Source organism: Fulvia fulva, chromosome 13 (genome assembly GCF_020509005.1).
Source record: "Fulvia fulva chromosome 13, complete sequence".
Lineage (NCBI taxonomy): Eukaryota > Fungi > Ascomycota > Dothideomycetes > Mycosphaerellales > Mycosphaerellaceae > Fulvia > Fulvia fulva.
The window spans coordinates 1,395,346-1,420,399 of record NC_063024.1 but is presented as its reverse complement, the minus strand read 5'-3'; the positions used below and the strand labels follow the sequence as shown (position 1 = coordinate 1,420,399).

Here is a 25,054-nt window from a genome sequence, read left to right as displayed (position 1 = left end):
GTCACAAATCTGATAGAGTCAATGGACGCAGAGGAGGTTCAGTACCTGGCAAGCACCAACTTCAGCACATTCTCCAACCTCTCAACAGCTCCTGCGGCAGGCACGTCTTTGCACCTCCAGGCCACAGTGCGGTCAGGTCGAACGAGCACTGCGCCCTTCTCTCCCACGCCGCGCTTGTCGAACCATGTAAAGAACGTATCTTCGTAGTCCTGTCCCCACCCGATACTGTGCACATCAATTTCCACACCGAGCGTCTTAGTCACCCAAGTCGCAGCATTAGTCCAAGCCTCCTTCCCACCAATCCCCGTAAGAATCGAAAACTTCCCATGTCCACACAGATCCCTTGTCGAGACAAGTGGTGGTCGAGGACCCGGCTTCGTCGTCGCCTGCCCGAGCCATGCGTGCGGGACGCGGAAGCCGGGGTATGTCGATACAGTGTGATGCAGCGCGAGCTCGTCATTGTTGCTAGGCCAGTACGGCTCCTCCGTCTCATCTCCTGTATAAACGGCATCGGACTTATACCACTGATTCATCTCCCCGCCCAGACCATGACGTTCATCATCAAGAGCGCGAATGGCGTTCCGGAGCGCATTACGCATCTGCTCGCCTTCCTCCGAGTCCGCTTTGAGGAGTTCGTCGACTTGGCTGCGGCGCTGGATGTCCGGGTCGAAGACGCCGAGCATGCCGTACAGCGTCATGTTCAGACGTCCATTATCGTTCGCGCGCCCGACGACGTAATTCCCGATGGGTTGGCGCTCGGTGCTGTAAGTCTGGAGAAGGGAAGGGCCGCCGTGGCCTTTGAGGACGTAGGCGAGTTTCCACGCGAGGTTGAAGGCGTCTTGGATGCAGGTGTTGGAGCCAAGACCGCCGAAGGGCGGGTGGCGGTGGACGGCGTCGCCTAGGCAGTGGATGTTTCCCTTTGAGTAGTGCTCCGCGTAGACTTCTTCTGTTTTCCAGACACTGATGTTCTTCAGCTTCATAGGGATTGTGTCGTCGCCGATGAGCTCCTTCACGCGAGCCATGATTTCGTCTTCGGTTGCTGTGACTTTTTGGTAGGCCGGATGGCAGATGAGGGAGATGACCCATTCGGACCAGGGCTTGATAAAGTGCGCGAGGCCCATCATGCCGTACATGGGTTGGGCGAGGTCGGGGCGGGTTAGGTAGGAGAGTAGAGCGGGGGTCGTGGTCATGAGGTGCCCCATGTCTGCTTCGATCCAGACGTTGATGGCGAGGCCACCTCCTGGACCGACATTGAGTGGGAAGTCGAGTTCCTTTACAATCTTGCTCTGTGGACCATCGGCACCGCACATGAAGCGTGAGCGTACAACGTAGCGCTGGCCTGTCACAGCGTGTTCAAGCTCGGTTTCCACGATGTCACGCTGCTCGTTCTGCTGGAAGTGGACAAGTTCCGTCTCGAAGCGGACGGACCAGCCACGTTCTGAAGCTCTCGCGAGGAGGATGGGTTCCAGTTGATCTTGTGGCAGGCAAGCTGTTTTGCAAGGACTTGCATCGGCGTAGTCGCCATGTCGCTTGGGATCGTTGCCAAAGGTGTAGGCACGATAGATCTCTGCTCCAACGAGACTCTTGCAGATCCTGTTGTAGGTGGAGTACTCTTCGACAGTGTGAGAGACTTCCAGCGCGGCTTGCTCCAGGTCAATGTCGCGGAGACATTCTGTGGGTAGAGTTAGACTTTATGATTTGTGAGTGCTTGAGACCTGACTGCTCACCGAAAGCAGCCATATTCTGGCAGTTGGCACGAGGAGTGGGCGATGGTCCCTTGGCGTTCGAGACCATCACGCCCTTGATGCCGTGGGAGCCTAGAAAGCATGCCAAAGCCGCTCCAGAGGGCCCTGCTCCTACGATCAAGACATCTGCGTCCAGCACTGGCAGAGTGGCCGGGGGCTGTTCAATGCTGCCCATGGTGAGTGATGACTTGGGGAGTGTATCGATCTGGTAGCAAAACGATGCTAGGCGTAGTCAAGACTGTCAGTACAGGCAAACGACTTACATGTCTATCAATCGTGCATCGGAATTCCGAACGCCTTTGGGAGGACTATCGTGCTATAGGCTGACAGCCGACCTGTCCGAGCATTGTCGCGCACTCGATTATTCAACGACGTGCCGGAGGACTGTGGTGTGGTCTGCCGACCATCCTCACTGACGTCGCTGGTCTGCATGGCAAGCGAAGGTGGCCACATCTGTCACAGGGCGGTACTCATGAGACACGCTGTTGAGCACTGTGGCAGTCGAAGCGTTGTTGTGTGGGCCGGTGACCGATGCTCACGGCTCATCAGTGCAGGAAAGAGTGCCTCTCCGACTGCGACTTTTGACGGTCCCGTGCCTGGAGCGTGACTTATTTTGCTCAGTCTGCCGCGGCTAGAAGGGCATTCCTTCACCAACAACATCACGCAGCCTCGAGGCACCGCCTAGGACTTCAGCTCCATCATCATCCACGACGCCAAACTTCGGCTTTGTTGACCAAGTCTCGCCCGCCGCAGCCAGTGCGATACATGTAACATAACATGAACAGCAACAAGATGACAACTGCCCGTGCCGACCTAGCTTCTGAGCCTGAAGGTCAGGTCACTGGGACACCGACTACCGCCTACAGCCGCCGCGGACTGATGATTCAGCCCAGGCGTGTTGGTCTCTACGGCATTCGAAGACGGCTGCAAGATTTCCCGACACCACCATGTCGTTCGGAAGACCGGAGCACGAGTTCGCAAAGAAGAAGGAAACGCCCTTCGCTTGGCTAGTACGCTAGGCCTCCCCGTGCCGCGGGTCCATGATGTCGCCGTCACTCAGGAGGCATGTGTACCATGTGCATGGACTTTGTTGATGGAGTGTGCCTAGAGGACGCATGGGACACCATGCATGCTGAGGCCAGAAAGTCTCTCGCGTCACAATTGCGTGGCATCATATCAACCATGCGCGCTGCCACCCCCGCGCCAGGGCCGCAACTCATCGGAGCGTGTGACGGGCCTGCACGGGACTGCCGCTACATCAGTGACTACACAGGCGGACCATTCGAGCGAGAAACGGACTTCAACATGTTCATACTTGACCTGGGAAAGCGGACCCCACGGCTCGTTCGCGAAACGCTCGAGGACAGCTTGCACGCTCGAACCGGCCATCGCATTCTGTTCTCACATGCCGATCTATCCCCACGAAACATCATGGTCCGCGGTGGCCAGATCGTAGCTCTCCTAGCCTGGGAGTTTGCAGGCTGGTATCCCGAGTACTGGGAGCCCGTCAATTTCTTTGACCGTCCAACATCTTGCAAAGGGTGGCATCATCTTGCCATCGACATTTTCGAGACTCGCTATCCAACAGAGCTCTTAACACACCAAGCAATTGCACGCTGGCAGCGTCCATGAACGCTATCACTCCTCCTCGTCCTCAGCCTCTGCAATAGCTTCGACCATACCGTCCAATGCCTCGTCATAATCCTTAGCCGATATGTGTCAATGGTCCTTCAGGGCCTTGAGAGCACTCTCGATCCACGTTTGACAGTTGAACCCTCTGTCCCTATTGTCGATCGGAACGTTTCGAAGCGCTTGTCGTATCTGGGTTGGAGTAGCAGGCCTAGCGAGGGCTCCTACCACCACCAATTTCGCGAAACTTGTGCTGGCTGTGGGGTTCGGGGCTTCGCGAGCCTCGAACTCGAACATTCCAGTAAAACCAGTGACATGCACCATGATGACTGAGACTATTCGAATAACGGTCGTCCGTACAGCCCGCCTCGGCTATCCTCCACAAACAACATCACGCTGCGCCTTCCCATCGCTCAGGCACTCATTGCACTTGGCCCTCAATTGCACAGTCTACATCCGCAGCTTCGAACTAGGACTTCAGCTCCACGCGCCAGGCATCTGCGTGCCCATCTTCTGACTCGCAAGGAACCTGGCAGCCTGTGAAAGCAGGTCTCCCGTCTTGTGGAAACACTGCCGGTTCGCTTTTGCGTCCTCCACAGCATCGCCTATCGTCACATCGAATGGCTGTTCGGTGTGACTGTCCTTGGCGGGTACACGAAGATCCTTCAGGGCGTTCTGCTCAGCCTGTGGCAATGTGGCAGTGTACGTCAGGAAGCCCTCGACCGCCTCACGGCTGGCTGCGGCATCAAGTGTCTGGTCGCCCAGAAGCACTGCCGCCATCTCATTCAGCTTGCTGATCGTGCTCTTTCGGACACCACTGGTGAGTTCTTTCTGCTTGAGCTGGAGCGCGGCTAGGCCTTTACCAAGTGGATGCCTGATAATGGATCGCACATCGTCTGCTGAGAATAATTGCTTGGACAACGGGTTTCGCATGACACCTCCATTTGCCTTGATGGCTGAGGCCAACTCTGCCATGTCCCATGCATATCCATCGCCACTGCAATAGAAGTCCGTTCGCGGAATGGCAATTACCAGGTCCCCAAGCATCGTCTGGCCACCATTCTGGTACTTTCTGCCGAGGATCTCGTGTTCGACATGCATCCAAGCATCGTCGACGAAGTGATGTAACTCTGGTGCTAGAGCTGCCTTGATGGCTTCAGCTCTTTTGCGGACTGTTTCTCGAATCTGGTCAGATTGCTTTCCTGATGCTTGGTTGCGGATCCATCGAACATTTGCTTCCAGGTCGTTGCAGACGTTGTCTACTCGTTGCGGTGCTGGACTTTGCTTAATGCCTTGAGCAACAGTACGTACTGCAGGGGGCGCTCTGGCTTTTACCGCGGATGTCAAGCGCCCTTCAGCTATGGCTCGAACATCAGCGATCTGGCCTGCGATATCTGTCTCTGGCCCGCACATATCTTGAAATGCCTGCAACTCGGAGAGAAGGCCCTGCGCATCGGATAGGAGCAATTTGTAGCCATTCCCCAGTTCTCGAAGTCCTCCAGGAGACAAAAATTTCCGAGCGATGTCATCGTTACTCTCGGTTGCCTGTACCGCTGTTGACGCTGTTGACGCTGTCGACGCGCATTCTTGGAGTCGGCCATTGGCCGCAAGCCACTCTCTCGCGGTTGAGTCTTCTGGTTGTAACCCGAGAATCTCTTCCATGAAATCTCCGGCAGCATCTTTCCAGCCCCACGCATCGTATTGCTCGGCCAGCACGCAACGCGCCTCCCCAGAATTTGGATTTCGCTCAACGGCCTCGAGGAGCTCGTTGATGATGTTGTAGTCGTCCGCCGATGATGGTCCAGCTGATACAGTCGCAGTGTGATGGTTGACTCCCTCCTTGGGCATCGTAGGACTTGTCGAAGCTATATCAGAGCGAGATAGGCTTCTGGCTTGTTTTGAAAAAGGATGAGCATCAAACATAGTTCACAGACGATTTCCCACGCGTAGTGACTAAAGTGTGCTCAGGAAATTATTCTACCATTGTGTTGCTGGCAGGCATGGGGTGGTCTTGGGAAGTACTTGACGGGTAAGGCATCTTTACCACACACATGATCGAATTGAGGCTGACGCGAAAGTCTATCGTGCCTAGCGGTGGAGGCTGCGTGCATGTGAAGCGAGGCCGCCCGAGCACCAACGAAGGCCAAGCTTTGTGGTTGGCAGTGCAAGAACAGCCGAACCAACTGATGGCAAGTACACAGTAGGACATAGCCTCGTGCTGTATGCCTGCTATGAGCGAGTTTGTGGTACCAAAGGACAAGCTGTGACTTTTTGCATCCATCAGTGTTGCCGTTGTGTTGATGCTCGTCCGACCTCATGGATGCTCTGAATACCTATGCGTTTGATGCCTCTCAGGGAGTGATCGCATTGGCGTCGACCCCTAACGCCTTGCTCAAGTCACACGGAACGTCGATCAAATGGTTTCACAGAAGATACACTCCGGAACAATGGCACAAGGACATCGACCAGACCGCCAATGGACTCCTACCAGTACACACTTCGATCGCTCTGGCGTTCCCTTGGAAGGACCTACGATCACATACGGACGTGTACTTGGCGAAACGACATGCTTCAGTGACCAATACAGACGAAATAACCATCCAAACAAGGCGGTGGATTTAGCGGCTTGTTCACATCGGATGACACACGAAGCGTTACTAGCTGTGCTTTCTCGTATCTCCGCCGAGCCCGTGGACCAATATCTACAAGCCGTCGTTGCGTCTAGTCAGTGCAGCAACGTTATATCGTTCGTGCACGATGGCCGTTGGGCCACACTCCTGATACAGACTGCCCAAGAGCTGACGTCGTTGACATCGCCTCACTCGGCCGTGTATGCAATCTTGAGCAAATGGTGCTCGCCGTCATTACCTGTCGAGCCAACCTTATATTTACGCGCAATCGACATCACCATCCGGCTCCTGCACAGGGTTGATGATTCACTGGCGATTTCACGGCTGTGGGAAGACTGGACTGCAGCTATTCCGTATGCATCGGTTCTATCGAGACTGCAAGCTCGTCCTGAAGGCATATCAACGGCACTGGAAGAGCTGCTTGGACCGAACATACCAAGATGGCATAGTTGGGCCTGCTGGCGGCCACACGGAGATCGTATACTGCGATGGCAGGCGTTATGGCATGAGAAGCATATGCGCGCATTGTGGACGCTGCTAGGGCCAGATCCCGAGAGCCTCGGCGGCACATGTAGAGAGATTTCGCCATCAGCACCAGCATATCACATTACGAACGGCACATTCAACCATTGGCTCAAAACCAACGGCCTAACACCCGGTCCTCGACTACTAGATGCAGATGCCAAGGAGCTGAGAAGGTTCTCGGATGATCTATTCTGCGCGGTCGACGGGATATGCAGCGATGGCCCCATAGGCACAGAAGCATTGTTTTTCGAGCATGTTTGTATGGACAAGCAGCTTGGCCTCGATGACCACGCCCTCCACCTAATGAAACTATGCAAAGATGCGATATCTGAGGAAGCTCAGGCCTTCCTCATGATGGTCTTGCAACGGGAGGACGCACCACTGGCCCCACGCTGCCTGACATCGACCATCATCAAGGGGCTACGGATTCTCGACAAAGATGCTTACGCGGAGCTGCGAACGTATCTCAAGGACGACATCATGACGCAAGTCTACCGGGCCACAGACTCTCTCAGGAACCAGTATCTCGATTGGGTCGGACACGACCAGGCCTTGCAAAGCGCGCACGCAAATGCCATTAGTAGCTTCCAACTAGCCCTCACCCCATCGTCCTCGTGGCTACAAGGGGCGGAGCTGAGGGAGACAAGCTTCGATGCCGAACACGGCATTTGGCTGAAGAGTCTATACACGTTCTCTGCCTTGTACAAGGCCATCGTTGCTGACAACGGTACACTGGAAGTTCTCGCGACAAAGTACATCCGAGACTTCGTCTTTGGAAATGATACCACTGGCGATGAAGAGCTGGCTTTGATGCACCATCTCCATGCGCTCTGGGTGCGAACGACTTCTAGCAGTAAGCGTTCAGCAGCATTGTCGCTCGCCGGCGCGCAGGACACTCCGCTCGTTGCTCGCACTGGGTGTATCATCGACCTGGCGCTGTTGCAAGAGGCTTCAGCCCGAGCACTCTCTGCATGTATCACGCGATCCACCGACTCAAGTGCTTCTGATGTGTGCCGGCAAGCTATGGCACTTGCTGCGGATGCTGTTCAGCAGCCTGGTAGTCACAAGGACTGTTGGCGAAGCTTGGTGCGGTATGTCATGGGCATGTACCGCTTATCACCTCAGTATGTACTGCAGCTGCGGACTTTTACAGACTGTGCAGTCAGTACATACGAGCACTGGATTTGGAATCTGTATAGGGTCTTTGACGATACTATTAGCCATCTCGACGCAGCTCTGGCGTGGACACAGAGACTGAGTGCGTACAGCAGAACTCTGGACGACCTTCACGCCATGCCGAACTCGAATCAGAGCATTCGCTGCATTTACACTGCATTCGACAGGGTGCAATCAGAGACTGTATTTCAGGCCCTGAGCTGTGTGAAGCAAGAAAGTCGAGAGGAGCGTCGAACTGCAATGCTCCACATTCTACAGTGTCTGACAAACACCCATGCATATGCTGGGACGACATTGGCTGGTGTGCAACTGATCAAAGAAGCTTCACATTCCTGCTTTGAGCAGTGTTGTAAGCTTATTGATCTGTCGTTGACCCAGTCTCTGTACGTCGCAGCTGTGCAGCTCAATGTCTGGCTAGCGACCACAGTTCTTGACCAGAGCACAACGAAAGCGTTGCAATGTCTTGCTGTAGCATTACACCTACCACCGACTGCGAAGGCGGATCTTGCTAAAGACTACTTTCTGCGCCGAGTAGCAGACCTGATGAAGGGAGCAGCCGAGCTCGACGCTACGAGGGCCCAATTGAAGCGTACAGACAAATCTGGCGTGGCAGCCCTTCTGCTCAAGCTCAAGATAGAGGACACTACATCGACGACAGATGATGAGAATCTAAGTCTGCCAGATGACATTATCAACATGGTCGAACAGGTCGACGAGAGAACACTCGAGCTCTCATTTTCCACGGCCCATCTGAAGCTGCTGCAGCGAAAAGCGATGGGTCTGACAGCAAGTGAAAGCATCATTGTCCGCATAACAAGAGCGCCCAGTGGCTCGTGGGAATCGTTCTGTGTACATGTGTGTGATCCACAAACAGACTGGCACAGCATCAAGCACAATCCCATGAAGCTAAGCCAATCAACGCCACATCGTTTACCCTGTGAGGGAAGAGACACACGTATCGGCTATGCTATTATGAGGAGCGACTGGAGGTGGCTAGTATCGACCCACAGCACACGAGGAACATCAGTCGGCGTCATCTACAGGAACATCGAGCGTGCCATCAAGCTCTTTGGCAACCATTGTATCGTGTGCGATCAGTCCTTGCAAGCTGACCTATACCGGCCAACTCTCTGCGCTGCGAACGGATGTTGGGCGATCTGGATACAGTCGAGTCTGGAAGTACGACTAGCAGATGTCCGTCTTGATGAGCCTGTTGTTGAACTATTGTTGGCAGCGGTGCAAGCCTCCGTTACGTGGATGTCGATCAAAGGTACCCTAGACCTCTTGCCTACGCGCCCTGCTCGGCTCAATCAGAATGCGCCGCTGTTGGACCTCATGAACAAGATACCTTCTATAGCAACGGCAGTGAAAAGCTTGGATGATCTCTATCAGATCAAGTCGAAGTATAGGTATATCTGCCCGGTCGCAGCATGATTCGTCGAGCAAAGCTGACACACGACTACCGTAGTCTTCGCGGCGAACTGTTGCTATCATGGCTCTGCAACGGCTACAAAGGCGTCCTTGCCTCCGCAAACTCGGGGCCTCTGCGCATTCCTAACCTCCCGAATGTCTTACAATTCGTCATGGTCGATAGCCCTCCACCAATCGCTGCGGCTTTCGCCAAACATGACCACCTGCAACCGCGACAAGTCCTCTTCCATGGTACCAGCATGGACCGTCTTTGGCCAATCCTCTGCCAGGGCTTGAAAGTCCTCAGCAGCACAAGCTTCCAGACTCATGGTGCTGCACATGGAAGTGGTATATACCTGGCAGAGAACCCCTCTACTGCTGTGGGATATGCTAGTCAAGCCCCATGTCAACAGCCGACGTTTGCTGCTCAGCATTCGGCTTATGTGAATAAGAAAGTGTTGCTTGGCATTGAGTATGCCGGGAACGACGCTTCTCGCGGCAACGGCATTCATGTTGCGACAGATCCGACGAAGCTGTTGTTGAGGTATATCTTCTTGCTGCCCGAAGGCTTCCGAGCGCCGATTGCGAATCACGTTGTTCCTGCTATGCTTAGCAATATCAGCACGTTGCGCAGTGGGGTAAGGAAGACGTGATTGTTTGTCCACGGGCACATAATATCAGTATATACACTGCCTCGCGTAGCCGTCTCTTGCAATCACGTTCGCTCTAGTCTATCTATCTCTTACTGGAGCTTGACCACTTCCCACACAGTGGTACCGTTGTACTGTTCCTCGCCCTCAAAACCTCCCTCAGTAGTAGCGAGCCATCTCGTGTATGCTGGGTTCTCGGTAACGATGCCGTAGCTGGTGAAGTTGACGTGGAAGTTCTTGCCCTCGACATCAAAATCCACAGTCAAGCCAAGCGGAGCACCACTCTGCATGGTAGGTGGGTAGGTAATATCGTTACCCCATGGACGTGCGATGACCGAGTTCTCGGCACATGTGCTGGTGATGATCTCGCCGTCCTTGGCGATGTAGGAGAGGAAGTGCTCGCCGCCGTTGCGGTCGCGGGAGTCGTAGAAGACGAAGGAGTAGGGACCGACACGGCCTTGGGCCCAGTACCAGTTTCCGACTGATTGGTAGAAGTTTTGGTCTTCCCATGTCTACTCAATGTTAGTCCAGATTCTGGAAACCAGGGGACTGCCAACTTGCCTTGTCGTGGTAGCCAATGCCATAGAAGCTAAGGCTTTCGCCCTTGTATGTCAGGTCGACCTCGGCGTTACCGTCTGCGAGGGCGTTTGACCACCACAGGTGAGGGTGGAACTCTTGCTCGCCGCCTTCTACCGCCGGGCCACAAGCAATGTGAGGTGGTGCACCATTCTGTAAGAGTCAGTATGCGTGCTGTCCAAGGAACCGTAATACGAGCACAAACCGAGTGGATCTTGACTGTTCCAACAAGCTCAGAAGTAGGCATGTCAAAGTCAAGCTGCCAGTACTTCCCATCGGGACTACTCTCCCAGCTGCCGTACGGTCCCCACTTGCCATTCGAGCTGCTACCTGCAGTCATGACTGATGCTGTCTGGGGATATTCGTTCGCCCAGTAGTTTGTGCCGTTCGGGAAGCTACCGAAGATCTCTAGGTCCAGGATGGTAGATTTGTTCTGGAGCAGTGGGTAGCCACCTGGTGATGTGGTGTAGAAGTTGAAGTTCACGCTGGAAACATCACCATCGCCATTGAGAGAGAACGCATGGAAGTACCACCAGTCTGATACAGTGCCGTTGATTGGCGCCACGCGAGGTGCATCGAGCCCATAGCCAGGGTAGATCTTCTGCACATTCGATGTCTGGTTCGCGATCTTGGTGTCCCAGTGGGTCAGAGACGTGCTGTAGTCGACAGGCCACTGTGATGATGGAGCTCCTTCTGAGCTATAGGCAGCGGGTGAATCTGATGTAGGCGCCGCGAAGGTGTAGAGTCGGCGTCCAGAAAGGCACGCAAGTGCCAGTGACGTGCTTGGGAGCATGGGGAGAGCAATGCGGATCCAAACAACGAATCTGGCAGGAAGAACTTGACCCTGCTGAAAGCGACGTGTATGGAATCGAGTACCTATTCAATAAGCAAGATGACAGCATGGGCTGGTCAGCTTGTTCTTATAAACATCAAGGACATTTCGCTTCCACAATGGCGCGAGACGGTGGGCGCGCGGTCCATCTGCCACCCGGGTCATCGGACTATTGAGCAACTGAGCCATCTCCGTCGCGACATGTGGTAGACGCGTTTTTGCATGGGCAACATGATGCTTGTAGGACAGGACTCCGAAGCATTCGCTGTTTTCGCAGAATCGTGCCCAGCACGGGCTTTCGGACGGTCCCGTAGCCCCGCTCAAGTGAATGTGATTGGCCATCGCCCTTGCATTGGCAGCTTTCGTCGGATTCCGAGAACTTTACTTTCACAACATGCTGAGCTACCATCGAGACTTGCCAACCAGGGCATCGTCATGGCTGCACGATATCACGGTCCTCCAATACGATCTGGTAATAGTCTATGGGATGTCCTGCATTGCAACGACCTTTTCGGGCCCTGTTGTAAGCCACGAACCAGGAACGGAAAACGCCACGGAGGCAAGCATAAACTACATGTCTTGTGCACGCTCTCAAGTCTCCAGAACGACACGCTGTGGTCCTTGACCGGACTGAGAAACGTGTGACCCACCGCGGACTGCGACAGGCCAAACGGTAGCTGTAACTTTTGCCTTGCCACGAAGGACCCCTGCAGCCAAGTGGTCTCGTTCCAGTGTCGCACCTTAGCAGATTCTACCAAGCCCGGAGAGACGGGTCAATTGTTTGACCCAAGGCTTGGACACAGAGATTGCGCAGACAGATTCGGTGAGGTGATATCCAAGGAAGACGGGCAGGATTGAGTCCCATCGCATGTCGCGAGACCTGTACGACGGAGGCTGACAGCCACAGTCAAGCTTGGCTCAAATACTACCAGAAAGGCGGAGCTACAACACGGTCAAGTCAATACCAAATCCCCTGCCACACCGCAATGTGCTTCCCACCAGTCCAAGAGCCTCAGCCACTCTGCCATCTCATCACACGCCATGATAAGCCGTCATCTCTTGGGCCGAATCAAGCGACGCATCCTGCTCCCTCTGCATCCAGTCATAATCCGCCACCATCGCGACCGCGACCTCTCTTGCAAACACAACCTTCACAATCGCCTTCCCCTTCCCATTAAGCAGCGCTCCAACCTCACTCGGATGCACAACCGCAAAAGCCACCATAACAAACACCATCAGCAGCGCATCAAACACATATATAACCCACTCATTCGTCATAAGATAACTATACTCCCCCATAGCATACTCGATGAATCGGAAGACGCATCTTACCAGAACCATACTGCTGGCAGTGTAAATGTTGTCAAGATGTTTCTTCCACGGGATGCGGTTCTTCCGGACCTTCTGAGTTGGGTTCTTGGCGATGCGGAAGTGGAAGAGGAGCGCGACGACGACGAAGAGGGCGAAGAAGACGATCTGCACATTGAGGCCGATCTGGATTATGGTGCGGCCTGTGTCGTGGGAGGAGGAGGATGAACTTGCGAGCAAGCCGGCACCTGGCCATGTTAGCACATGGACGAAATGTGCTGAGTCTGATAAACATACCGAGAGTTTGGGTCAGAAAGGCAATCACATCGCCCACCACGAAGATCTTCGTCAACCAAGTGACACGAATCATGGAATAGACCTCGCCTCCCGTCAGGCGAATAATCCTTGCCAGCTCCATATACATGCTCGCAGCGAAGAGCGAGGGTGCGACCAGGACTGCGACTTGGCTGACTATATAGGGCGCTCTGGTGTATTCAGGCTCTTCACTTGCGGAGATGGTTCTGACGATGAAGCCAACCGTTTCGACTACCTATCGTCAGCCATGCGCATCTTCACGGCATATTGAAGTACTGCGTGACGTACAGATTCCACCGGCGAAGAAGGCCAGGAAGTACCAAGTCTTCGTGCGGAAGAGCTGGTAGCCATGGAGAAGTGTTAGAATGCCGAAGAGGGCGGCGAAGACTGATGCTGCTGCGATTGATGGTGTGTAACCATTGTAGTAGTCGCCATCGTCGCCTCCGGCCATATTTGGTCAGTATCCTGGTGATTGAGGTGTAATGGAAATCTCGGTCGTCGTTGGAGATGAAGATTGTTGTGCTTACCGGCCAGAGTCTTCCTTTCCGCTCATATACAATCGCATGTGAGGCGATGCACCAGTCGATCTCATCCACGCCAGACCTAAATCCAGTCAACAGTCCCTAAGCCTACGGTGGCAACGTGGCGAAGCAGAAGCTCGGAGGGGAGATGTGATGCCATCCAGCCAGGTACCGAAGCGATACGCACGTGGAAGTGGTGTTTGTGCAGGACAGGACAGCATTGTGCACTCATGCCGGAGCATAGCATCTCCAGTTGTCCACCCGGAGTTCTCCAGATAAGCAGAAAGCATGGTCAGCAAGGGAACATCGATGGCAGCACAAGAGATCTGAGAACAATGCTGTCCCGATCGTCTCACCATAGCCACTGTCATCTGGTCCGTATACCCGTTTGAGCCACGTGCGGGCGAACTGCCAAGTCATGCTAGCAAGGGTGGTGTCGTCGTTTGCTCGTATTGATGATACAGGCTTACTCGATACGAGTGCGAAGACTGTGGGTGGAAAGCTAGTCAGCATCGCAGGAAGATTCGGAAAGGGCGTGTTGTGTTGCAGAGCAACTACATCAAAGTCGTTAACATTAGTCGTTTCTATACATATTTGGATAAGAGCTACCTCGCAAGCTCGGAAGTGGCTTCACTTCAACACCATCGAGTGCAGCAGCGGTCTGATTTAGGAGGTAGGATAAGAGTCTGATGCTCTCCCAGAGACTGTAGATATTATCTCCTCGACTCGGCGGCCTCCCATGTCATAGGTGGCTCAATCATTAAAGCCCACCGAGAAGAATGGCTGATGATGGTTAGCAGAGCATGGAACACTCTCCAAGGTCGACTAGAGCGTAGGAGTGGCTGTCGGTGGCGGCAAGAGGTCCAGAGCATCATAGCTAGCAACAATGCTTGCACTCCACGAGGCGTATCCTGCAGATTCCGTAGGTGGCAGTGGCACGAACGCGTTCGTGTGTGTAGCATTGGCAGTGCCATTGCTGACCAAGCTGGCGGAGACCTTCTCGATACCTTGTGGGATATCGACACCACTGATCACACGCTCGAAGTGTGCAAGCGCGGCCTGTGGCTGGTAGTATGGGACCTCATGACCGGACTCGTATACGCGAGTAAAGGAGAAGTTGCCGCGCTCGCGAGTCTCGCCGTACTCCATTCCGCCGTACATGAAAGGCTCGTATCCAGCTGCGTTGAATTCTGCCTTGTGCGTGTGGTTGACTTGCAGACTGACGGCTTGTCCTCCGAACCAGTTACAGATGTAGTCTGTGCACACAATTAGTATCTGTGCAATGTGCAAATGGTGATGGAAAACGACTCACCAGCATCACCATAGGCCAAGGCCACGCGGACACCACTAGCGATGATATCTTGAAGATCGAGCAAGAAGTTAGGGTAGATGAAGTCGCCAGTATCCTGGAATTGATAGTAGATATCACTGTTGCTTCCGGTGTAGTTGACAGAGACGCCGACAGCTTGCTGGATGTGCGCCTGGTTGAGGTAATCTTCGTAATAGGACGGTGGAGTTGGGTCGGCTCGCGGGTGCCTAATGTCATAAACGCCACGGTTTCCGTAGTTGTAGTACATCTAAGAGTTGTTAGCAGTGAAACGGGACGTAACAGTACCGATACTTACCCCCTCCACATTGTCTCTGCACATATTCTGAGCTTCACTGCAAATCGCTGCAATCGCGGGACTTCTCGAAGCAATGTCGGTAATTCTGCCTCGTACAGAGCCACCATTCAGTTCCATCGCAGCCGCCTCGCAACTTTGGATCATCTCTTGACAGCCACCAATCATGTTGTTGGCGAACTTGGCATAGTTGTAGACCGTCTCGTTGTAGGAAGTGATGTTGTACGTGTTCTTGGTAGCGAACTCTGGGTAGTAGCCTGCCTGGATCGTCTCCGAAATGATAGCATTGATCAGGGTCAGAGAGTTGAAGTCCATGGCATAGCCCTTGCTCGAGCCGTTCTTGATCTTCTCATTCTCCTGGTAGAAGTAGTTGAAGAATGCAGGTCCATAGTGTCCACCGTAGGACTCAGTGGCGAGGTTGAACTTCTTTGGGGCCTTCATATCGTTGCCTTCAAGCTTGTCGATTCCAGAGAGGAATCCTTGAAGTACGTGCCAAGCTCCAACAGCCGCGAGATCAGTGGTGTCGATTTCGCCAACGTTGACTGGGTCAAGGATCGGCCATGTGCCGTTTACGTTTGTCTGAGATGAGTTCAGGAACTGTCCAGTGTAGTTACCAAGAGAACCCTGTTGCTCTTTCGCGTAAGACAGTCCAGTACCAATAGGTTGGCTGAGGAAGAGCATGTTTGACACATTGTTCCAAGACCAAGGGTTCAACACTGTCGTGAGGTTCTCGTTGATGCGGCAAGGACCCAACTCCTCGAAGAGACCGATCAATGAATCTGAGCCCGGACCTCCATTCAGCCACAAGGTGAAGTCATCGTTGGCAGGATCCCGTCGGCTCTCAAAGAACCAGAAGAACATGTGCACATTTGGCGCAATGTCAATGTATCCCGAGTATGAGTCGACTCCGGGTGTGGTCTCGCAAACGCCCTCCTTGCCTGGCTCCTTGTAGCGAATCTTGACGCCGGTCGGTGTTGTGATGGTCTTGTAGTCTGTGACGTTCGCTGGGAAGGTAACCTGTCGCTTGTTGATCTTTGGTGAAGCGCCATGGAATTTCGGACTCAGTGAAGCGTGAACTGGTGCCAGCGAGGCAAGCAGAGCTGCCCCGGATAGAAATGCTTTCATCAGCATTGTAACGATCGATGTCAGTAGCAACAAACAACAGATGTCAGAGGACGACGATCTTGAACAATAAGATGAGGTCGGGTGTTGTTCTTACTTATCCGCCTACTATCACGACCACAGCCATCCTGAACGATGACGGCGGGGGTGCAAGATGCACCTGCAGTGTTCCAAACGCTCGTACAGCGGTAGCCAACCAGCGGCAGTGATCTTGCCCTACATGCTCGTGTTTGCCTGCCCCTGCTGCGGTTCTCGGTGAGTGCCGACTGTGCTCAAGCTGTGGTAGGTTCGTGCCGGCGTCAGGTTGCATCAAGCTGTGCAACGATCCAGGACGCTGACGACGATAAGACTTAGCCGAAGCGTTCGAGCTGCCTATATAGGCAACGTACCAGCATCGTTCCTGGCATCAAGCTTCGCCCCGGCGAACTAATCAGCCGATCTGCCCAGATGAAGTGCTTGCTTGTTGTTTCTTGTGCCCGCTGTACCCGCTCAGTGCCTCAGGAACACGTCCACAACAGGAAGGCCGCGGCTGGCAGCAGGATTGTACACCGCTGTGGAGGAGTTTTGTGAGCGGATTCGCGCGTCACAGGAAGCAGCAGTGTTTTGGGGATACGAGATACCGAGTGCGGAGTCGTGAAGTGGGAAGGATACCGGGTGCGGAGTCGTCGAGGATGTGCCTGCGAGTTGGAAGCTTCCTTGGCGCGGCCAGCGCTCCCCCGGATCGTCATGGCATCGCGTGATTCCGCTTGCGATATCCATTCAGTACAACGTACTGCTGTAGACATCGATGTTCTATGCCGACTTTTTAGCGGTGTTGGTGGCGCCGGCTCAGCAGTAGGAAAGTTCGAAGCTGTTCACCAGGTATGCTTGTCGCCACGTGGAGACGTATCGCCCGAGCAGATGAAGCGGCCGCACTGCTGCGAGACTAAAGACGGCAACGGTGGCCCGGGAGAACAATGTACGTCCATACCAAACAGCTACGAGACGCTACCGGGTATCGTCGTCAAGTCATCAAATCATGTCAACTTGCCAAACCTAATTCCCGACTCTGTGTTATCGTCCACCACAGCCGCACAGCATAAGCTTAACAAACCGCTCCCCAAAACTCGGCGGCTCATCGTAACGCCCCCGCTGATGCTCATGACTTGAAGCCATAGACGTCTTCTTCCACGCGAACTTCCGTCTTAAAGGCGCCTCTTCATCGTCCTCGAAGAAGCATGCAGGATACTGCGCACTGTCCCGTCGCAACAGAGAACCAAACGAGGTCCTCGGGCCAGGCGTAGATGCTGTGGAAGGTGATGTGATTGTGTCGTCGGACCATCTGCTTTGCTTCTCTGGTACGGCTGATATGTTCGAAGAGGCGACTCTGGTGCGGCAGGTGCTGGAAGTCGAGTCGGATGACAGGATGCGGAGTGGTATCCGGCCATGCTTGTCGCGGTGGCCGGAGATGAAGCTGTCGTTGCGGCTGCGAACGGAACTTGATATGCTCTCCTTTCGTGGGCGGTGGCATCGATCTGGCGGGGAAGCTATTGAGCTGGTGTTACTTCCTGGAGTGGTGTTGCGTCGGCCAAATGGCTCGACCAGCGTGATTGTAGGCCTTCGGGGTGGAGGTGTCACTTCCTTGATCACTGGAAAGAGACTGTAGCCATTGTTCATCACATTGTGGCGTAGCTGACCACTCGGAGGCGATACTGGGATGAGAGACTGCTCCTGCCGCTCTGCTTCAGCTGTCGCGTTGACAAGACATGGTATCGTGGTCACGACGGATGGCGTTGGGGTTGGAGGAAGACCGAAGTCAAACTGCTCGATGGCAGAGTCCAGCTTCGGTGTAGGTGGCGGTGGAAGCTCAGGACTTTTCAGCGACGGGGTTGGTTCTCTGGTGTAGTAGTCTAATATACCAAGAGAGATCTCGGACTGCCTGGAATTGAAGTGCGATGCTAGGTTCGGCGAACCCATGCGGCGATTTCGTACGGCGGGAGAACCACGATGCGGCCATGGTCCAGGAGGACCCAAGTCGACGATCTGCGGATCAGTGGGAATGTCCTTGGCCTGGTCCGAATCGCCATTCTGGGGTGGAAAGTGCGACTGCTTAGCATTGGGCGGTGTTTGGGGTAGTTTTGATGGTATGTTCAATGGCTTAGGGCGCAGTGCGCGCTGCGAATTGCCGGAAGACCGTGAATGCGCGGTCCTTGACTCATTGGAGATGCTAGCATTCAGCTTTGTGGGATGTACAGGCGTCCAGTCCTCGGCATTAAGTCTTCGGGATGTCATGTTGATTCAGCCTTCGCGCGGCAGATGGTGACCACAGATGAGCAGAACCGACTGAAAGCGACCTACCGCGAGCGACCGTGTTTGAGACACGACCTGCCACATTCCCATTCTACATATACATGGTCTGGGGCTCCACTGTGGTGGACGTGAGGGGTGGAATGTAGACTCCTCGATCTGTCAACAGAAGCCAGGCACTACCGGGTGCGTGGGAGAGAGCTGACGGTCGCCGATCTTTTGCATGAGCTCTTGTCTGGACTTGCGCTTGACTGCTTCGAGCGACCAGAGAGTGTTCACGGCCAATGGAAAGAAGGCAGGCGATGCACCTTCGAACTGCTGTGGGTTCAGCAAGGGATGTCATGCTGGGGTGAAGACATTCGACAAGGATGTAAACAAGTCAGAATTGCTGGAATTGGTTGCTAGCCACATGTCCAGTGTTCGGTGGTGAGTAGATCGAGCGATCTGTTTAGGTAATGAGAGAGTGTCCGATGTGCCTGTCGTCCTCGAAAGCCACGTGAAAGCTTCTGCTAGTAGACCTCGTACACCATGCAAGGAGCGCACAACGGCGAAGGAGTAGTTCTGAATGCCAGGAGACAGCTGTAGTAGCATTGTTCTGTGACATGTCCGCCAGGTCGCTCTTCGGGTAGCGTCACTCCTGAGGCAGAGTGTTCAGTACACGTAGTTTTCCGCTGACCAACCCGGATCTCCTCACCCGAAGCTTCACACTTGACTCTCATTCATCAATATTCGATTGTAGTGTGCAGCACGTGCAGGTCCATCACGCTCAGCAGACTTGGTCACCAAGGCGTCCCTCGATTGGACAACTTCAGCGGCCATGACTGCACATTGGCTGTACCGCGTGATCCTTTGCCGCTGTGCAACGTGCGGAAAGGGTTAGTCTACGGAAGGTCAAATTCTCGGCTTCCTCAGCGACGATTTCTACTTTGAGGCAGTCCAATGCCACTTCACCGTTGTCAAGCCATCGCTATAGGCTGAGATCCCGACGGTGCTGCACGACATGCATCCGAACCCGACCGGAGCGCTGGCTCGCTGCCCCGATCACTTGCTTCTTCATGACGGGCCATTGTGCGTGTTAGCTTCGCCACGCTGAAGTCAATGTAAGTATGCTCAATGCGTTCGTAGTTCTTAACTGTGCCACATAGTATACTCGCGAGGTAGACACCCTTTTCGACTTATCAGGACTGCGTGAGCGACCATAGTGTCCAGCACTGTGGCTGGAGGGACTTTCAGCCGCCTGTCGTCCAGCGAGAGCTGTCGAACACCGAAGAGAACTCATCACTATGAAGTTTCGTTCTCTCCGAGACCTGGACAACACCGGAGACACTGTCCTCCTGCGCGACACGTCAAACGATGGCCTTCTCATCCTCCACCCAACACCCAACTCACACGACCCCGACGATCCTCTCAGATGGCCGAAATGGCAAAAGTACATCTGCTTCTTCAGCGTGTGCAGCTTCGCCTTCCTGACCAACTACGCCATTGGAGGCCTCGCACCGGCCTTCTACCCTCTCAGCATCGAGTTCGACAAGACGATGACCCAGACCAGCGAACTACTGATTTGGCCAATCCTGATCTCAGGGGTCTTCAACTTCCTCTGGGTACCTCTCGCTCTATACATCGGCAAAAGACCCGTCTTTGTCTTCTCAACACTGCTTCTCGCGGTGGCCTACTTGTGGGGAGCGCTGGCCAAATCGTTCGAGAGTCTCCTCTTGGTCCAACATCATCGCCGCCTTCGCGGGATCCGCAAGCGAAGCTCTTTCAGCATCGATCGTGAACGATGTCTTCTTCCTGCATGAACGAGCAAATCTCATGGGCTGGTACATGAACGCAATCGCAGGCGGGAACACTATCGGACCTTTGATCTGTGGGTTCGTGATCTCTGGTACGAGTTGGCGAGTACACAAATGGCACTCCTTCGGCCTTGTGGCTGTAAACTTCCTGCTAGTCCTATTCTTCGTCCCGGAGACCCGATACGATCGTTTGACAATCGATCTCGATGCTTCATTTGCAGGCTCATTCACGAGCCTGGACGACGATCCGGCTTCGAGGACAGATTACCCTACCACGCCACGATCCGAGACATTCCTCACCACCGCTGAAGACCCAGAGAAAGCCGTCCCATCAGCTGCGACCAATGCACTCAAAGAACACCACCACCACCACCACCACGAACTCTCAAAAAAGACATACATCCAAACCCTTAACCTCTGGCCCGGCCTAGCAAAGAACACGAACCTCCTCAAACTCTCCCTCCGCCCCTTCCCCATGCTCGCCTACCCAGCCGTAATCCTCGCCTTCCTCGACTTCGCCATCTCCCTCGCCTGGGTCGTCGCCGTCAACATCCTCAACCCCTTCATCCTCCAAGCCCCACCCTACTCCTGGTCCCCCTCCATCAACGGCCTCATCAACATTCCCGGCCTTCTCGGAAACCTCGTCGGCGCTTTCATCGGAGGATGGGTCGTGGATCGATATAGCGACTGGCGGAGTTGGAAGAAGGGGGGGGGTGTCTTCCAGCCGGAGACGAGGTTACATCTGCTGTTCGTCCCGGCGTTGGTTGTGCCGGCGGGGTGTTTGGCATTTGGGTATGGGGTTAGGGAGACGCTGCATTGGACGAGTTTGTTCTTTGGGAATGGAATGGTGAGTGTCGGGCTGACGGCTGTGCCGACTATGACGATGACTTATGTGTCGGATTCGTATTTGCCTGTTAATGCGGATGCGTTGACGCTGGTGGTGGGGCTAAAGAACGTTGTGGCGTTTGGGTTCCTGTATGGAGTGGTGCCGTGGGTGGATGATGTTGGATATGTCAAAGCTTTTGGGACACAGGCTGGGATCTTTGTGTTGATTATGCTGTTGGCGATACCACTTGTGATCTGGGGACGGCAGATTCGACATGTTACGGCGAGGTGGAAGATCATCCTGGCTTGAGGATGCTGTGAGACTAATAGCAATAGACTTAGATCACGACCTGACGAGTTTATGAACCTGACAATCCTCAGCAACCAAGCGATATCCATCGCCACCCAGATCATCTCCCTCCATTGAGTCCTGCCACCAGCTTCACCCAGCTATGCTTTGAACCTTATCCATCCATGGAGACAACATCATTAAAAGCAGGACCCATGTTCCCATCCACATCAACTTTCCAAAAAAGCCAAAAGCAACCGTCCGTCATTGGCACAAATGCTGGCATTGAGAACGGGCCTGGGCGATGTGTTGTACATCGCCCAGGCGCATTCATGCTTGACCTCGACCACGCAGCCAGACAACTCTTACTGTGGTGTGTCTCTGCGCCAACGATGGTTGCTGTACACGGAAACCTTTTTACCCATTATAAAGGTACACGGGAGGCTCTATAGTGCAAGAGTATTACCTACGACACGGTCAAAAGGTGGACGGTTCTGCGATAGTCGATCAGTCCTTGAGGGCAGCTCTTTATCCACGCGAGTTTAAGAGTTGTGCACCACTCCAAGGATCGTCTTGGCAGACATTCACCACTGGCGCAATGGCTCAAGCAATCGAGACTACACTTCCGCATGGATGATTGTCGTTTGGACCCCTAAGGAGGTCTGATCTCTCCAAGTTTCTCATTCGGATGCTATTGCGCCAGTGGCGATTGTTTTGCCTCATCGTTCAGCTTGTCTGCATCAAAGACATCGGGTGATAAGGCAGTCCGTCAATGACAACTTGCCTGACGTGCCACCACTGGCACCTCACTCGCTGAGCACGTGTAATCTGCAAGGCCAGCAGCCTGTCAATACATGAGCATTCTGTGTCTACCTAACCTGTCTCGCGTCTGTCGTATACAGTAATGATCCACCTCAGAGCTTCACCACAGTCCCACACGCCTTCTCACTCTCCGCCTTCAGCGTCCTCAGGTCATCTGCATACAAGTCCATCGCCATAACAGCAACCCTAGCGACTCTGAAGGTCAGATACAGTGAAGGAAGCAAGATAACAATGATGATGGCGCAGAGGCTGCTCAGACCACAGTAAAAATCAGCCCTCGACCTAGCATCATCCAGCGCAGCCCTCCAATGCCGCAGCACAGCTCGGAGGGGCTAGGGTCATGTCCGGGGTTTCCTATCCTCCCAACACTCCCAGCGCACGCTCTTCATCCCACACCACAGCCGTAACATTGCCACCAATCTCAATCCTCGCAACCGGCTCGCCGATCAAACCAGTCTGTACATCTCTTGCCAGAATCGCAACAGCCTGGCTATTCTGCAGACCAACGGCTACCAGGTTACCAATCGCGTTGGTCTCATAGTGACGTGGGAACAGACCAGCCGCTGGCCAGAGTTGGGTGAACGTTATGCTACCGTCGTGGTCAAGCGCGAAGGTGGAGATGGAGTCGCTTTCGCCGATGGGGTCGGGGAGGGTGAAGGAGCTGTCGTTGCGGTTGGAGATGATGAGGAAGCGGTTGTCGGGGGAGACGTGGATTTCGGCGGGGGCGTTGCGGCGGTGGGGGGTGAAGAGGGGGATTGTGCTGGTGTTGGAGAGCTCGGTGAAGGAGAGGCCGCTGTTGCCGGGGAGGTAGGCGACGGAGTAGGCGGTGACTATGTTGATGTTAGTCTGGAGTTGTCAGTCAGTGTTGTGTGACCTAGAACTCACCAGTCCCTGTAAGCTCGCCCACGAGGTACATGTGCGTCGTTCCACGCGGGACGCCATACGGCGTGTAGAATGCAGCGTGTCGTGGCCCGGTTCCTGGAGTGAGCTTCAGTGGCTGCAAAGCTTCGAGCTCGAGGGTCTCAGCATTCCAGCCAAAGACTCGCACGAGATCTGCGCCGAGGTCAGGCACAACAATGTACTGGCCAGTCGGGTCCGTGATTGCTTCGTGCTCGTATGGAGCGGCCTGTCGGTCTGGATGCGGGCCTGGCTGGTGGAGCGTGAAGAAGTGAGCGCCATTCTCGGCGAAGTTGCCGCCCTCTGTCAACAACCACGAACTGACAGCCGAGCCGCGGTAGTGTGCCAGAGCAAGGGCACGCTGACCGGCTGGCTCGCCGTAGATGATGCCGCTGACTGGGCCGTTGGCGGTTGTGGTGTTTTGGACATGCTCGAGGCTGCCGTCGGCGTTGATGGTGAAGCTGCTGAGCGAGCCGTTTGGTGAGGAGAGGCCTTCGTTGAGGCAGTAGAGCACGCCTCTTGCTGGGTCGATGGTCAGCCACGATGGGTTGGGTGCGCAGCCATCGTTGATGGAAGTCTGCTCGAGCTTGTAGGTGCCGTTGGTCTCGCTGAGCGATAGCGTCGTGACGTTGCCGCTGTAATCTGCCACGAAGAGGTTGGTGGCTGCCGAGGCAGTAGTCGCGCATAGCGCTAGGAGATTTGTTGATAGCATCGTTGTCGGTCCGGTCACGGGCGATGTTCGAATGTCGAGGTTCGCGGTGCGGTGCCTTTTGTAGATCGAGGCCAGTCGATGGGTGGACGGCCTGTATGGTAAGCGAGTGATTCCTGCACTCCTCGACTCATCAACAACGCAGCCGCGCCTTCTTCACTTGTTCACGAAGTTGGCCCGGAGCTGCGCCTCCGTGTACGTCTATTCAGCCACTTCAGCGTCGTCTGCTGTACCGATCTATAATACTGTCATGTGGATGCTTCAGTTCACGGCTACCTGCGGCAGATGGCACACTGTGGCCATGCTGCGTGTGGGACATGGCCTCTTTTGTACAGCTGCACTCAGACATTCATCATGCCAATCTTCGGCTTGACGCTATTCATCTGGGCTCTGGTAGCTGCGAACGGCTTCGGACCTACCTTCTCCAGACCAACACGCATCACTGACGGCACTCCGGTCGTCGTGGTCTTCTTCCAATGCGTCACGACCGCTATTGGACCCAAAGCAACACTGGCTTTGAACATGCCCGACTTTACTCGCTACGCGAAATACCCACGCCAGGTCTTCTGGACGCAGGCTGTTGGCTTGATGGTCCTTGTCACCATGTGTGGTGTGCTGGGGGCGACGGTCACAAGTGCCGCTGGGGTGGTCTATGGTGTGTCTGCGAAGCAAGCCTGGAATCCGCTCTACATTGCGACGCTTTGGAACAACCGAGCTGCCCAGTTCTTCGCTGGACTATGCTGGGCGTTTGCGGTGGTTGGAACTAACATCTCAGCCAACAGTGTCAGCTTCTCCAACGATCTTAGCTTATGGTTCCCAAGATACATCAACAACAGAAGAGGCGCGTGCGTGTGCGCTACTCTTTCCATTGCAGCCGTGCCTTGGTACATCCAGTACAGCGCGAACTCCTTCTCATCCTTCCCCACAGGCTACGCGCTCTTCCTCGGAGCCCTTGCAGGTATCCTCGTCTGCGACTTCTGGATCATCCGCCAGCGACGCCTTTCTCTCGCAGCACTCTACACAGCATCGCACGACGCACCGCACTGGTTTTGGCATGGAATCAACTGGCGAGCTTTTGTGGCGTTCATGTGTGGAATTGCGCCGAATATGCCAGGTCTCGCGAAAGCCTGCAACGGTGCACTCGCAGTACCGAAGGGCGCATCATACCTGTACAGCCTCAGCTGGCTGGTGAGTATACTCATCAGTGGCTTTGTGTACTGGGCGTGTCACAAGCTATCACCCATGCCGATCAGCGAGGACGAAGTGGTGGAGGGTGTAGGGAGTGATGTGGAAGTCCAGTCTACGGAACATCACCACAGCAAGTCGATAGATGGAAAAACAGCTGAAGTATGAAAACATTTGATCACGCAAA

At 54.4% G+C, this 25,054-nt stretch overlaps 13 protein-coding genes across 13 annotated transcripts; 5 read left to right on the top strand and 8 right to left on the bottom strand.

Annotated features, from left to right (window-relative positions):
• Window positions 1–38: 38 nt before the first annotated feature.
• On the bottom strand, window positions 39–1,920 carry CLAFUR5_14510 (2,4-dichlorophenol 6-monooxygenase; the record flags this gene model as incomplete). The annotated part of the gene is made up of 2 exons (XM_047913658.1): window positions 39–1,672; window positions 1,728–1,920. 2 exons carry the CDS (start codon window positions 1,918–1,920, stop codon window positions 39–41), a joined length of 1,827 nt encoding a protein of 608 aa, XP_047769437.1.
• Window positions 1,921–2,825: 905 nt separating this feature from the next.
• CLAFUR5_14509 (uncharacterized protein) lies at window positions 2,826–3,377 on the top strand (the record flags this gene model as incomplete). Its single annotated transcript, XM_047913657.1, has 1 exon — window positions 2,826–3,377. One exon carries the CDS (start codon window positions 2,826–2,828, stop codon window positions 3,375–3,377), a length of 552 nt encoding a protein of 183 aa, XP_047769737.1.
• An 87-nt stretch (window positions 3,378–3,464) lies between these two features.
• Window positions 3,465–3,698, bottom strand: CLAFUR5_14508 (uncharacterized protein; the record flags this gene model as incomplete). The annotated part of the gene is made up of 1 exon (XM_047913656.1): window positions 3,465–3,698. One exon carries the CDS (start codon window positions 3,696–3,698, stop codon window positions 3,465–3,467), a length of 234 nt encoding a protein of 77 aa, XP_047769736.1.
• A 153-nt stretch (window positions 3,699–3,851) lies between these two features.
• Window positions 3,852–5,222, bottom strand: CLAFUR5_14507 (uncharacterized protein; the record flags this gene model as incomplete). The annotated part of the gene is made up of 1 exon (XM_047913655.1): window positions 3,852–5,222. One exon carries the CDS (start codon window positions 5,220–5,222, stop codon window positions 3,852–3,854), a length of 1,371 nt encoding a protein of 456 aa, XP_047769733.1.
• Window positions 5,223–5,791: 569 nt separating this feature from the next.
• On the top strand, window positions 5,792–9,768 carry CLAFUR5_14506 (Mono-ADP-ribosyltransferase; the record flags this gene model as incomplete). Its single annotated transcript, XM_047913654.1, has 2 exons — window positions 5,792–9,114; window positions 9,174–9,768. 2 exons carry the CDS (start codon window positions 5,792–5,794, stop codon window positions 9,766–9,768), a joined length of 3,918 nt encoding a protein of 1,305 aa, XP_047769732.1.
• An 89-nt stretch (window positions 9,769–9,857) lies between these two features.
• CLAFUR5_14505 (Tyrosinase family protein asqI) lies at window positions 9,858–11,134 on the bottom strand (the record flags this gene model as incomplete). The annotated part of the gene is made up of 3 exons (XM_047913653.1): window positions 9,858–10,277; window positions 10,327–10,494; window positions 10,547–11,134. 3 exons carry the CDS (start codon window positions 11,132–11,134, stop codon window positions 9,858–9,860), a joined length of 1,176 nt encoding a protein of 391 aa, XP_047769735.1.
• Window positions 11,135–12,205: 1,071 nt separating this feature from the next.
• On the bottom strand, window positions 12,206–13,247 carry CLAFUR5_14504 (Protoporphyrin uptake protein 1; the record flags this gene model as incomplete). Its single annotated transcript, XM_047913652.1, has 3 exons — window positions 12,206–12,729; window positions 12,779–13,027; window positions 13,085–13,247. The coding sequence occupies 3 exons, from the start codon at window positions 13,245–13,247 to the stop codon at window positions 12,206–12,208; spliced, it is 936 nt and encodes a 311-aa protein (XP_047769734.1).
• Window positions 13,248–14,142: 895 nt separating this feature from the next.
• Window positions 14,143–16,070, bottom strand: CLAFUR5_14503 (Carboxypeptidase S1 B; the record flags this gene model as incomplete). Its single annotated transcript, XM_047913651.1, has 3 exons — window positions 14,143–14,573; window positions 14,630–14,894; window positions 14,943–16,070. 3 exons carry the CDS (start codon window positions 16,068–16,070, stop codon window positions 14,143–14,145), a joined length of 1,824 nt encoding a protein of 607 aa, XP_047769729.1.
• Window positions 16,071–17,114: 1,044 nt separating this feature from the next.
• On the bottom strand, window positions 17,115–18,332 carry CLAFUR5_14502 (uncharacterized protein; the record flags this gene model as incomplete). Its single annotated transcript, XM_047913650.1, has 1 exon — window positions 17,115–18,332. The coding sequence occupies one exon, from the start codon at window positions 18,330–18,332 to the stop codon at window positions 17,115–17,117; it is 1,218 nt and encodes a 405-aa protein (XP_047769728.1).
• Window positions 18,333–19,630: 1,298 nt separating this feature from the next.
• On the top strand, window positions 19,631–20,146 carry CLAFUR5_14501 (uncharacterized protein; the record flags this gene model as incomplete). Its single annotated transcript, XM_047913649.1, has 1 exon — window positions 19,631–20,146. The coding sequence occupies one exon, from the start codon at window positions 19,631–19,633 to the stop codon at window positions 20,144–20,146; it is 516 nt and encodes a 171-aa protein (XP_047769731.1).
• Window positions 20,147–20,615: 469 nt separating this feature from the next.
• On the top strand, window positions 20,616–21,275 carry CLAFUR5_14500 (uncharacterized protein; the record flags this gene model as incomplete). The annotated part of the gene is made up of 1 exon (XM_047913648.1): window positions 20,616–21,275. One exon carries the CDS (start codon window positions 20,616–20,618, stop codon window positions 21,273–21,275), a length of 660 nt encoding a protein of 219 aa, XP_047769730.1.
• A 1,155-nt stretch (window positions 21,276–22,430) lies between these two features.
• On the bottom strand, window positions 22,431–23,685 carry CLAFUR5_14499 (putative 6-phosphogluconolactonase; the record flags this gene model as incomplete). The annotated part of the gene is made up of 2 exons (XM_047913647.1): window positions 22,431–22,906; window positions 22,962–23,685. The coding sequence occupies 2 exons, from the start codon at window positions 23,683–23,685 to the stop codon at window positions 22,431–22,433; spliced, it is 1,200 nt and encodes a 399-aa protein (XP_047769213.1).
• Window positions 23,686–24,036: 351 nt separating this feature from the next.
• CLAFUR5_14498 (Uracil permease) lies at window positions 24,037–25,035 on the top strand (the record flags this gene model as incomplete). The annotated part of the gene is made up of 1 exon (XM_047913646.1): window positions 24,037–25,035. The coding sequence occupies one exon, from the start codon at window positions 24,037–24,039 to the stop codon at window positions 25,033–25,035; it is 999 nt and encodes a 332-aa protein (XP_047769496.1).
• Between the last annotated feature and the right edge of the window lie 19 nt (window positions 25,036–25,054).